This window comes from Balaenoptera borealis, assembly GCF_965194805.1.
Source record: "Balaenoptera borealis genome assembly, chromosome: 14".
NCBI classification, from domain to species: domain Eukaryota; kingdom Metazoa; phylum Chordata; class Mammalia; order Artiodactyla; family Balaenopteridae; genus Balaenoptera; species Balaenoptera borealis.
Genome location: NC_138875.1, coordinates 43,058,503 through 43,071,619, shown reverse-complemented (window position 1 = coordinate 43,071,619; position 13,117 = coordinate 43,058,503). Strand labels below are relative to the sequence as shown.

The following is a 13,117-nucleotide window of genomic DNA, read 5'->3' as shown; positions in this document are numbered from 1 at the left end:
TTACTGGAAGTGTGTTGGCTAAGATGATCAGCCATGTCCCCTGCAATAAAACTCAACGGGAAAGCAATAAGAATTCTTCAGTTACAAAAGGAGCCCTATCTCCCCATCACTTCAATCCGTCCTTGTAAAAGTTTCAGAATGGCCTTATATCTTCCTTTGAGCTTTTGGTGCTGTGAATGGAATACAGGGGAAGTCCTACTACTAGATTAATATCCACAGTATATACTTTATATACCTTACTGTACAACTTAAAATAGCAGCTAGGTGAAAAATTACTGGAATAAATTACTTGTTAGTGATTCCTCAGAAGCACTTTTTCTGGGGGTCTCAATCACAGAAGTTACTCTTCTGGTAAGCATGGAAACTGAGGCAAGCAGTATATCAGAAACATGGCCAATATTCCTTTGAATTAGAGTCTGAGATAGTAGTTGTAATCAGAATTCTAGTCTTCTCCCTTGTGAACTAAGAACATTCTTTCCACACAAAGATGAATTTAGCAGCATGTAATTTTCCTTCTTATCCACTAAATGTGTGATTGAATTAGAGTTTACCTAGAGAAATCTAATTTGTAGTTTTGAAAATAAGCAAAAAGCTGTTAGACTGCAATGTTGATATTCTAATCACATTACATATGCATAAGAAGATAGTATCAAGCAAAGATTTATTTACATTTTCTAAGTTTTTTTTTTTTTTTTTTTCATTTTGTATAAACTAATGAGTGGTGCTGTTAGGGAGTATGTGTATCCCTCTTTGTGTAATGGATTAAGTGTGAGTCCTGTTAAACACTAGGCCATAAATCAGACTGTGTTCTCTATGCCTAATTAAGGGTTTACAGCGGGAAAAGGTAAATTCTTGAAGGAAGGGCTCTACTCAGAAGCAGAGTTTATTATTTCACAAAGGAAGTAGAGAGATAAAACAGAAAAAGGAGCAATTTAAGAGAATGAAAAAGAGGAAAAGTATGAAAATGTTTCAGCCATTTTATTCTACTTCTCAGATTTAAGAATGCATTAGTTGCTAAAGGGCCTGGATACAAGGTGAAAATTTTTATTTTTTAATTAGTGACTGAAATGCAATAATACTATTAATTGACCAGAGAATTTAAAATGAGTGTCAAAATAGTTCTAATCAATTAAAAGAGGAAAACTATATGCATTGACAGTGCAAATAAAACCAGTTACAGGAAAGTTTTGAAGAAAATTTACAATTTTTTTCTTTTTAGCTACATATATTTCTATAATTAGAGTGCATTAAAATCTTAAAATATTAAACTGTTGTAGATTTCAAAAACAAAAACAAAATAATCAGTTAATCTGCTTATTTCCTAGTGGAAGAATTGTCAATATTTTAGATAAAATTAGTCTTATAATATTATTAAAACACTTCTGTATGTTCCTGGAGTGCGGCTAGTGTTTATCAGCATTCTGACTGTACTTGATTAATAATGCTGATATTTGGCGTTATTTCACTTTGCTTTGTATTACTCCTGAACTACTCAGTGAAAAATTGGTGGAGGGTGGCATTTTGCTATTAAGAGGAAAAAAAGGAAATATATCTTGATTGGCTGGACTTTTATTGTATTTACAATAAAAGGAATTAATTTCCTAAATTTCCAATCATTTATTTTTTACTCAGTAAATATTTATTGTGGCTTGGATTATGACAAGTAATTTGCTTAGTGCTGGAAATTCAGTCAGTTGGGCAGGGGAGAAAGAAGATAAGGTCACCAACCACCTTCATGGAATTTCCAGACTAGTTAGATCTTAATTGATCATTAACAAAAGATGTTTAGGAAAAACAGAATTATTAAATGTTCTTATCTGTAGAATTCAGAGATTCTCAGCTTAGGCATAATACACATATTTCAGACATAAATATTGCATGGTCATCAAGACCACCTAAGACTTCTCCCATTTCCCCTGCAACCCTTGACTCTATTCTCTCCCTTCAACTTTTATTACTCCTTCCCCACCCCACCTTCTACTCTGTGTTGTGCCTGCTGGTGGGCATGTATGGGGGAGGGGTATAAGAGATTTCCTTTCATTCCAGACTTCCACAGGCAATGGGCATGTGGAATGGCAATGGAAGCAATCCCAGTCCCTTATTCCTGCCTGAAACACCTAAACTCCAATCTATGGTCAACACTTTAATTAGGATCCAAGGTGAAACCTTGTATTTCCTGAGAGATCAGTCATGACACAACAACTTCTGTCCCCAGATTCTGCAGTCTCTGTTCTCTTAGTAGTGGAGTCTCATAGGAAGGTGAACCCTTTCCCAGTACAGCATAACCTCTATTTTGTTTTATACAAGCTGATATTGATTACTGTTTGGATTTGGTCTGTACTGAATGTTTATCAATGGTTAAATATCTTACAATATAAAATAACATTCCAGGAGACAAAAAGATCTGCTGGAATTGATGAGGAGAGACATGCACACCAAGAGGTTGAATTGTTGAATTCTGAACCTAAAAGCAGGAATGGAAATAAAAAAGCAGGGGAATGCAGAGAAGGTGCCATTACATGCCAAATGAATTTTTGAGCTACCCCTATTGCTATGTAATTGGGATGGGGATCTTAGAAAAGGAAGAATTTATAGGGAAGTTCTAACTGGAGCCTGTGCTCTTTGAGTTACCTTTCTCTCCTCATTTAAAGGAAGGGTTCTTGAAATACATGTGATCTTATATGAAATTTAAATGAATGCTAGCAGTGCTTGGTGGATGTCATCTATCTGTTTGAATATTTTCCTAGTTCTAAACTGTCCTATTACTGCACTTATATTTGGAAAAGCTTCTCTTCATTCCTACAAATTTGAATGTTCAAATCGTACCATTCCTTCAAATCCCATTTCAAAGGACATTTCTTTCTTAAAGCCTTCTTTAATCTCCCCAGTAGAGAGTTATTTCTCTTATTAATTTTCACAAAATTTTACTTGTACATTTCTTGTGACATTCATCACTCTCTACCTCTGTTAAAAAAGATATACATGGAATTTAGCAATAAAAGATCTATAATTAATCCACATGTTTCTTCTTCTCACCACATTTATCTAGAGACTGAGTTAGTCCTAAGGAAAAGTATGGTTGAATGTAGACAGGTATACGTAGAAGAAAAGAATGTAACAACTGTAACAGCATATCTGGAATGGTGGCCCATTTCTATTCTGGTGCTATATGAAATATATGTTATTTGGGCATAGAAAATTGATCAAATCTTTAACCAGACTTACTTACTATGGACTATTTATACTCAAATATCCAAAAGTAGAGGTAGAATCTAAAGAGTCAGTTCATAATACTTGGCTCACTGTCCAAGAATGGATATATAAACAACAGCTAGTTTTTAAAAATATGATCAATTTATACCTGCTTTAAGTGGGATGATATATTTTCTCTTCTTTAATAATCAGAATTGGTTATTAAAGAATAATAATTTACTGCAAAGCCACTGAACATGTATGTTTTCCAAAAGTTCTTAAGCACTATTTCACAAAAATAACAAATTATATGTTCATATATATACATATATACACATATATATGTATGTTATGGGATGAGAATACAGATGTGAACATAATTCAAATTTAATGTATTTGAAATGTAAAGTAAAAATATAATACGCTGGAATAGAGTTATGCAAATTGCATGGGTACATTTTTGACCTAGGGATAACTTCAGTGTATTCTCTAAATCCATTTTAAAAAAGAAAGAAAGAAAAAAATGGAGATAATCTTTTGATATTTAAAAAAAGATGCATAGATTTTTCTTATTCTAATGAATTAATAAGTTACGTATTTTTTAAGAATTAGCATAATCAGCTCTTTATGATTACGTACTGCCTCTGCTTAATTTCAAACATTTTTATTACTTCAGTCATTTGACACTGTTCTCAAAGGAATCACCTTACTATAATTGTTTCGTTCTTAGACATATGTCTTTTCATTAGATGTAAATGTTCGAGTTAGGAGTATTTATTTTTAAGCATTGCAGTTTAGAATAATAGAAACTATGGGATTAGGGTCAAAAAACTTGGGTTTGACTCTTAAAACTGATTTAGCAAGAGATCTTGAATGCAATGTAATATTTTTAAGCTTCATTTCCTCTTTTGTGCAGTAGAGGGAAAACTGTATGTTTAACTGCGTTGTTTCGAGGATCAAATGATATAATGTATATGAAAAAACACAAAGTACTATTTACATACTTTATTATTACAGCCAGGAAATAACCTTACATAAATCATTCAGAATGAGTGCTCTTTTTGTTTTTTAGATACTCAAGATCAATACACACATAATTAATGTGTGGGTAATAGAGCCATTTTTTTCTTTGCCTAACAACTTTATTGACCTAAACACTTCACCAGCGATCTAAGAAGTTGGAAAGGTTACAGTAAACTTTCAAGGCTTAACACTTTTTTTTTTTTTGTAGTTCGCTAACAAGGTTAACAGTCCAACTCTTCGTGCACACCAAACCTGAGAATTACAAATAATTTTTAAAATACATAAGAGTTAGTTGTGCAGTTGTTTACATACTCATCATGTTTTACAGAATGATGACGCTATTAAAAAATAACCAGTGCTAAGACACTGCATGGCATTGATCCACGGCCACGGAGCTTCGGTCTTGCATTGTTTAAGATGATGTAGGTGGCTCAACATTGTGTCAAGTTGCACCTTTAATATTAGTTGTGTATCAGAAGAGGCTTTTTTTTCCCCCACTGTTTCAACAAGGCTTTAGGAATCTACTCAACCCAGCCGAAAAGGGTTAAAGGAGTCCAGCAGAGGGGAGTAGTGCAGAGTGAGTGTGTAAGTGTGTGTGAGGGCACAGGACAGAGGCATCGAGTTGCGGAGCGGACTCGTACACAAGTTCCAAAGGCCACCGTGTCCGCGGTAGTCGGCCCTAGGGGGGCCGGAAAGGCACGGCCTGCGCGGAGCGGGCAGCGCCCTGAGGGGTCTAGGGGGGCTGGGTTGGAGGGAGAGGGGTCTCGTGAGGGTTTCAGGGCGTGGCTGGAGTGGGGGGCGCGCGGCGAGTGTGCGCGGGTGTGCGCGCGCGAGAGGGCGAGTGTGAGCGCGGCGAGTGTGAGCGCGGCGAGTGTGCGGCCGCGTCGCCATTCCCCGTGACGTCAGAGTGTATTGTTGTGAGCGGGGCCGAGCGGAGCATCCCCGGAGCTGTCACCGCGGCGGCCGCGGCGGCGGCGCAGCGCGAGCCCCCAGCGAGCGAGCCCGGCCGGCGCCGCCCCCGCCCCCGTCCCCGGCTCCACCGCCCCCGCCCCCGGCCCGCCCGCCGCGCGCCGCCGCCGCCGCCGCCCGCGCGCCCCCACCCACCCCACCCCCTCGCTCCATCCCTCCCACCCGCCGCCGCCGCCCGCGCGCCTCCCCCCGCGGAGCGAGTGCGGGTCACCGGGTCACTGGGTCATTGTCTCCGCGCCCGAACCCCGAGCACCCCGTGGAATCCCCCACGTCATCATCAGAACCATCAATGAGATGCAAACATGAAAGACAAGAGGAAGAAGAAGGACCGCACCTGGGCCGAGGCTGCCCGCCTGGTACGTACCGCTCCCCGCCCGCCGCCCGCCGCCCGCGCGTCCCGCCGGCCCCGCCGCACGCCCCGCGCCGGCCTGCGGCGGCGGAGACGGCCACTTCCAGCCTGAGCCGCCGCCCGCTCGCCGGGCTCTTGCTCTTTGTTATTCTGCGGGAGTGGGCTCGCCCGGGGGCCCGTGTGTGTGTGTGTGTGAGTGTGTGTGTGCGTGCGTGCGCGCGCGGAGGGGCGCAGCGATTATCTCGGGGAGCCCGGCGCCCGCCGCGCCCGGGACCGCCCGGGACACTTCTCCCGGTACTTCGCTCTCGGGGCTCGGCTGTACCTCCTCCACGGGTGAATTTACGAGCGCTCGGCCCCGCTCGACTTCCCTCTCTGCCGCTCCGGAGACCTTTGTGTGGCAATTACCACTCCCTCCCGGCCCCTCCACCCCCCGGAATTTCATCAATAACTCTCTGTGCACGGTCTGTGTGTATGTTCGGCGTTTGTGAGTTCATACATTTTACACGTGCATGCACGGTGTGTGTCCGACCCGGACTTGTGGGGCGTGTGCATGTAGCCTAGGTCGTTGCGTGTCTGTGTGCCGTGTCGTGTGCATTATGTATGCACACTGATACGTGCATGTTTTGTGTGGATCAAGTTCGTTGGTGTTTGTAGGTATTGTGCTCTGCCCGATGTTTGTGTGTACATTCCATGCACGTGTGTGCAATTTTGTGAGTGTGTGTGTCCGGGTGTGTGTGTTTGGTGAAGTTGGGTCAGTGTCATTTGTAGCGGGAGGTTATTAAGAGTGTACAGCTAGGTGTGTTTCACTGCTGGCTTCCTGGGCGGTGTTACTTGGCTGCTTTTCCTTTTCTTTAACCTTTCGGAGCTTACGTTTTAATCAGCGAAAGAATGTCTCTATAGAAATGCTTGTTGGCAGAGGGGCGTCGGCGACTTTGGTTTGATGCATGTGTATGTGTGGGTTTTTCTTTTTTTCCCTTCATCTTCTTCTTTTAATGGACAGCTGTAAACGGTTGTTTTTTTTTTTTTTTAAAGGATATTTCTGTACAGTGTGTCTCACGGGAATGCAAGGCATTACATTTGAAGCTCAGCCTTTCAGGGTTTCGGCTGCATAAATTAAATATTTATTCACCAACTTACTATCAGTTATAAATTGGCCAAAAGAAAGCAGACTGCATGCAGCGGGGGTGCGGGGGGAGGATGGGGGGGAAGACCCCAGGATATGTTACTGGGTTGACTTTGTAAGGGTTGTTTTACTGTAACTGTGGTCGGGGTTTTTTGTTTGCTTGTTTTTGCTATTTTTTTTAAAAAAAGCTTTTGAGTAACTACATCATGTTCAAGGAGAACATTTGTCAAAAGTAATTATCTGAGTTCGGTTGAAGGGCCTTGCTGGTATGTCTCTGGATTCTGGCAAAGGGTTTTAGATAATTGACCCTATTGCCCTGCGAAGAAGTGGCAAAAGTCCTTTTTAATTGAGGTCTAGTTATTGGTAGCTGAGGTGGCCAGGGCCCTTTACTTCATCTTTTAATTTGTAATAGGGTATGTTATGATTTCTCCCCTTAACCTGTGATCGTGTTAATTGCTAAATCACTCACTGTCTGTGGATGAATGGGCAGGTGATAGTCATTCTCTAATGAACTACATCTGGGAGAGGAAACTTGTTTGTGAGGAATATGTGAAAAGTAAGCAGGAAGCGTTAAGTAGATGCCAGATTGATGTTATCACTGATTTTTTGCTAAAGCAGAGTACATTACTTATTGTTTGCTGAGCCATTAATTCAGAATTGTGTGAGGGTGTGAAAGGCTTCTGAAAACGCCTTCTTCAGTTTCCTTGGAGCGGCAATCGAGTATTATTATAGAGCTTCAGTGTATGTATTTTAAACAAGTGAACAATGAGTTGATTTATAAATATTTTAAAATAATGATTGATGAATCAGCTGTATCTGCCTGCAGAGAGTTCTTTAATAAGTAACAGTATTCTGATGGAATTTAAAGCTAACCATTTGTATTCAATCAGTATATGTTGCTATTCTTGAAAGTCCTGTGCTTTATTTGATCTAACTATACTGTATTGATAAATCTTGAAATAGGTTTCCGAGTTACAGTTTTTTGTTAAAAGTTGCGTTTTCCTCTTGCAAAGTTCATTGGTGGGAAAAGACACACTAGGAGTCATCAACACAAAAGAATTAATGATAGACCAGATGTCTCTATTTTAACCAGACATATTGAACTAGTAGTTATGGTAATTTTTCAATTTGGTTCAAGTTATTTTTCCCCTGGTAGTTGTACAAATGTGTATGTGTTCAAAATGTGACAGTTGAAATAAAATACTGAATAAAATAGCAAGTAATTGTTACTGGAAATATCTTTTTCAGAAATTTGCCGTTTGTAGTAGTGACTTATGAGCATTCTTAACTTACTTTGTGAAAAAGGAGAAATGGTTCCATTTGGGTAATAGTGACAGTTGTTCACATTTTCTTTATGATTACATGAATGCATATAGACTTAAACTCTCTTCCAGACTTGCATGAAAAACATTTTACTCTTATAATTGATAGTATTAATTTATACTCAATGAAAAAGGGAGGCTTTTTTTTAGCATTTCTGTGATAGAAATACTATTATGTATTTTTACACTGCCACTGCTGATTTTGCTGTCGTTGTTGTTAAGGATTTTTAGCCTTTTCTCCGTCAAATGTTAAACCAGATGTCTGATTTTAAAACTAAAGACTAAAGATGGATGGAAAATATGCAACTCAGTATGTGGTTCTTGCAATATATGAACTAAAGAGAGAGTATCCAAATTAATGTTAAGAATAACCTTCCAAATCATCCAGTGTACACTATGTATTATATATCTATATCTATCTATATACATATATGTGTGTATGTGTGTGTGTGTATATATATATATATATCCTACTGGTGTGTGTGTTTGCATGTGATTATCTTGAACGAGAGGATATCAAAGCAGAGGAAATGCAAAATAGATTTTTTGAACTGAGACCAAAAGCTTATGCTTAAATGTAGCTTGGTATTCACTTTTAAGAAAAATGTATATGGAAGAACAATTCTTTCTAGAGTTAACTAACAACTTCCATTTGACAACAGAATTTTGGTTTTCTTTGTGAGAAAAGTATCCAGCCTCCAAATCTGTAAACTCTGACACTCTGAGTGTCAGCTCCAGGGATTTTATTTTAGATGGAGATGCAGCTATCAAGCTCTACCAGTTTTCTCATAGAAGTATGTCCTGTTTGGATGTGGTGGGCTTGTTTATCTTAGGAAAGGAGGGATGGTGGCAGAATTCCCCTATATTTTCAAGAAGGCGGTGATTATTAACAGGCTGCCATTTTAAAATAGTAATATGACATCTTTTATTTTCTTTCTGCCCTGCATCAGTTGCAGAAATTTCAGCCTTCAGCCTCCCCCCATCCCCCTCGGCCTTCTGCAGTTGTGGTTGTTACTTAGCGCAGGGCCATTTAATATGGAGTCTGCTCCGAAACCAGATGCATTTTCATCTGTTTTATCTGCTCTTCTGAGGTTGTGGAGTCTCAGAGGATCCCACAATCACATGGAAGTATCTTCTGTCTTAATATATGTAGCCCACAATAAGAATAAAAATCAAAACCATAACTCATGTCGAGCTGGGGCTTTGACTTTAATCCTTTTGACTTTTATCTCAAGTCTTCACTCTGTTACTATAAATACAGTTTAAACCATTGTGAAAGCATCTTCATGCTTCTTTGTAAAAAATGAGGATTTGACAGGACTTTGTTTCACTGCACTGAGGGGTTTCTTTGTTACTGGCTGACCACAGAACATACTGTTATTTATATGTTTATTCTAGGTTAATTCTTTTTTTTTTTTTTTTGACATGCAAAAATGTTGTTGCTTTGAGAAGTGCTTTTTGATAGTTTAATCAGTTTGTTCTATAGGGAATGCTGCTGTTAAGATAATGGTTCAATGTATTAATTTGTTCCCTGAGTTTCCTTCTATTTGTTTCATTCCTTACAATCTTTGTTTAGTCTCACTGGCACCTGAAAATAAATCTTAATCTTCAGTAGCTTTGTGCTTGGTAACATGGCTGATTTATTTGCTCGTAGTTTAGATACATTCACACAGATAATGAATATCAGTGGGGTTTTTGTTTTGTTTTTTTTTTTTTGGTAGTTCAAGGTGACCTTTGGACAAATTTTTAATGGCAAATTTGCCTCATTGTTGGGAGAAAACAGGCACATACCCCTTTATGCCATAGCAGAGTTACTGAAGATTTTAAGTAAATTGAAATTTTGTAAATCATAATCTATTAAAAATTAAGTAGGGGTTTATTAATTAAAGGAAATCTGTGTGAATCTTTTGCACAGTGAAGATTCTTTTGCATAATGCATTATATTCTAAATAAACTGTTCGGGTTTCTGTCAAATAAAGCTGAATGGTAATGGTAGCTGTTAAACTAGAAAACAATTCATAATTGTTAATGTACTGGTTGCCTTGCCTTTTATCTTTGTATTTTAGAAATAAAGATAATTTTTCAGGGGCGGTGAACATAGGGATGGAGGGGAGAGCATTGGTCCTAGTTTTGGCATTTTCTCACTGTTCTAGTGGAGCTCAGATTTTAGGTTATGACCAGGCCTTCATAACAGTTGAGAACATTTTGACTTGTGATTTGGGGTAAGCCCCAAAGGTGCACATGAGCCATAACTGTGACAGTGCTTACTGGTTTGGGAGCCTGGCTAATGTGTTTGGCAAACGGAGTTTTATTTTCAAAAGCTTACATTTTGGTTGGTTTGATTCAGCTGTTTTCTGTGATTCACACATAGCCTCGTCTCTTTACGTCTGTATCTCATCATCTTTCTTTCAGATACAGAACCTAAATTTTCATTTTGCAATTTGCAAGATGGAAAAGAGTTGAGCAAGCTGTATGCCTCTCGAGAAAAAAGGAGTTTCAAGTTGGAAAAAAAATGTGTTTGAAATAATGAGGAATGTGAACTTGGGCCCAGTGTATAGGTTGTTAATTTTTTATTTCCTGCCGACATGAAAGAGAATTTTAAGAATTCTTTCTTAAGTTTTTCTCTCTTTGACAAATTCTTTAGTAGCAGATGAGCCTATGGTAGCTTTTAGACTTGGAATTTCATTACAGAAAAACTAACTGATAAAGTAATTAAATTTAATTTTTAATAATGTAATCATTTCAACACTTCACTGAAATGCATTGGAAATGTGAAGTATGATCCCTAAATATTTTGAGGGCTCCTACATAGCATATGGTTCAAATGCCAGGGACGATACTAAGATATATCCTTAAGGAGTGTAGAGTTCAGTGGTGGAGACTAGAGAACTTGGAGGGTGATTGAGCAGACACCGACCGTGGGCATCGCATGAATGATCAAGAGGCACTAGTTTACAGATTTACAGAAGGGAGAAGGTGATTGTAGAAGGCTTACTGGATCAGGTGAAGCTTGGTTTGTCCTTGAAATCTGAATAAGATTAAACAGGTGATGAGAAAGCATTCTAGGAAAAGAGAACTGCATGGGCAAAAGGTGTAGTGTCAGGTGAGAGGAAGGGTTCAGGGAACAATGAACAGGCCAGTCTAGAAATCTCAGAAGGCTTGAGGGCATGGGCACTGAAATAAGGTTGAAAATTAAATTGTGACCCGATTGGGGAGGGTTTTGAAAGTCATTTTAAGACAGTTGGACCTTGTAAATTGTAGCATGGGTCTGGTGGGTTGGGGGTGGGGGGGTAGTAGAAACATACAGCACACACGCACATACCCCAAAATGACTCTTCCTTATAGAGAGGGTGTAAGGAATGAGGGTGTCTCTGAATGCTTCCATTACTTGGAAATAGAGTCTAAAAGCAAAATTGATGTTAGAAATATTTTATTTTAAATAACACAACTTTGTTCTGTCCCATAGCCTTTGCCAAATGAGGGAAAGTAAACATTAGTAAGTACTATACATTACAGTTGTAGAAAATGTATACAGGGCACTCATTTGCCAAAAATACTCTCTTGAGATCAGTAGGTAGCTAGGGTTATCTCAGTGACTCATTCTCCTAGTGTGGGGTTTAATGATGTGCCCAGTATCTTCACCTTGTTTGTAAGGAGCAGGGCTGGCATAGATCTTTTTTAAAATTCTGTGCTGTCTTTCTGATTTTTTAAAAATAATACAAGCATTTTAATGGATGTGAATTTAACGGATTTGTTGAATGGAGGCATGGGGAGGATCCAAGCCTACGTCACACTTATTGCCTGCCTTTCATTTCTCTCTCTTTCTCTCTCTCTTTTTCTAAGCATCAAAACTTTGCATGGTGGTGGTGGTGGTTGTTCACTTATAATTTAAAATCCCTTCTCCCCCACCCTTGAGGTCCATCAGTTGCAGATCCTGGCTCCTTCCTGCCGGGGCTGGGAGGAGCAGCATCTGTACAGAAGGACTTTCCGCTATTTGCCAGCACTGAGTGCCTTGATTGTTCTGCCTTTGTCCCCGCACAGTAGGTAGCTGTGGAAATCTAGCCCTGACTGAAACTTTCCCTGAAGAGCCCTTGGGGAACAAATAGAAACATTATATGATTAGCCACATTGTTTTCATTATTAAACAAATCTACATAAAAGGATAGCAATTAACAGCTTTATCTGCCTGAACTTAGACACCTACCTTTCCTCTTGCCTCCATATTCCCACTTGAAGTGGTTAACAGTTAACTGTTGCTGGTTTTAATGTCAGCAACTGACAAAACTAAATTGGGAATAGGCACTTCTCCTGGTTGATTGACATATAGCCCTCTGACACATTCTTCTGTAGTTTTAAGGCAAATTCATGCCCTGGGGTTAGAGCCAAAGGGCTTGTCAGAACATTGACTTTAATAGCTGAAATATATAACTTAAATGACATCCAAGACCTTAGCTTTGGTGGAACTTTTAGAACCTGAGGAATTCTCCAAGGCAGTGCAATTTATACTTAATGAACAAGCTTAGAACTTGTAAGATTTTTGTCTAAGTATATAGATGTATAATTTACTTTATGATGCAGTTATTTAACATGGGTTTATTTTTCTTATATTTAGCATAAATTAGTCCATAAACAACTTAGATAATGATTTTTAAAATAATTGCACAACTGATTTTTTTGGAAAGTGCTCCATTCTTCTTTACTAATCCAATAGTTGATTTCGGAATATATTATTTATGACTTAAAGAAGGGAATAGGAAGGACCCTCTTCATCTTATTCAGAAGACAGATGGCATTTTCAAGATTTTGTTAACTATCGTGTTTTGAAACCTGTCTTAATAAATTCAGGGAATTAGAAATTGAGATTGGATCTTTGCGCTTGTTTTTTCAGCTCAGTCATAGAGAAGACATGATATAGTGAGGCTGTTGGTTATTCTTAGGGTTTTTTTTTTTAATGTCAAAAATAAATGGCTACGCATGTAATTTGTGCATGTATGGAAACCTTGTTGACATAGCTGCAGAACTGAGTCACTGGACCATCAGGGCTCTGTATGACCTTCACTGCTTCCTCTCTCTACCATGCACAAGCAACAGACACTCTCTTATTTGAAAATGTGTTTATAAGAAAATCTCCTTCCTTTA

General features: G+C 39.0%; 1 protein-coding gene across 1 annotated transcript in view; it reads left to right on the top strand.

Annotated features, from left to right (window-relative positions):
• The first annotated feature begins 5,373 nt into the window (after nucleotides 1–5,373).
• ASXL3 (ASXL transcriptional regulator 3) overlaps nucleotides 5,374–13,117 on the top strand; it is a 187,815-nt gene continuing 180,071 nt past the window's right edge. The window contains exon 1 of the mRNA XM_082354161.1: nucleotides 5,374–5,540. Coding sequence (XP_082210287.1) covers nucleotides 5,487–5,540 — 54 coding nt within the window. The 5' untranslated portion in view covers nucleotides 5,374–5,486. The remainder of the gene's footprint in view (nucleotides 5,541–13,117) is intronic.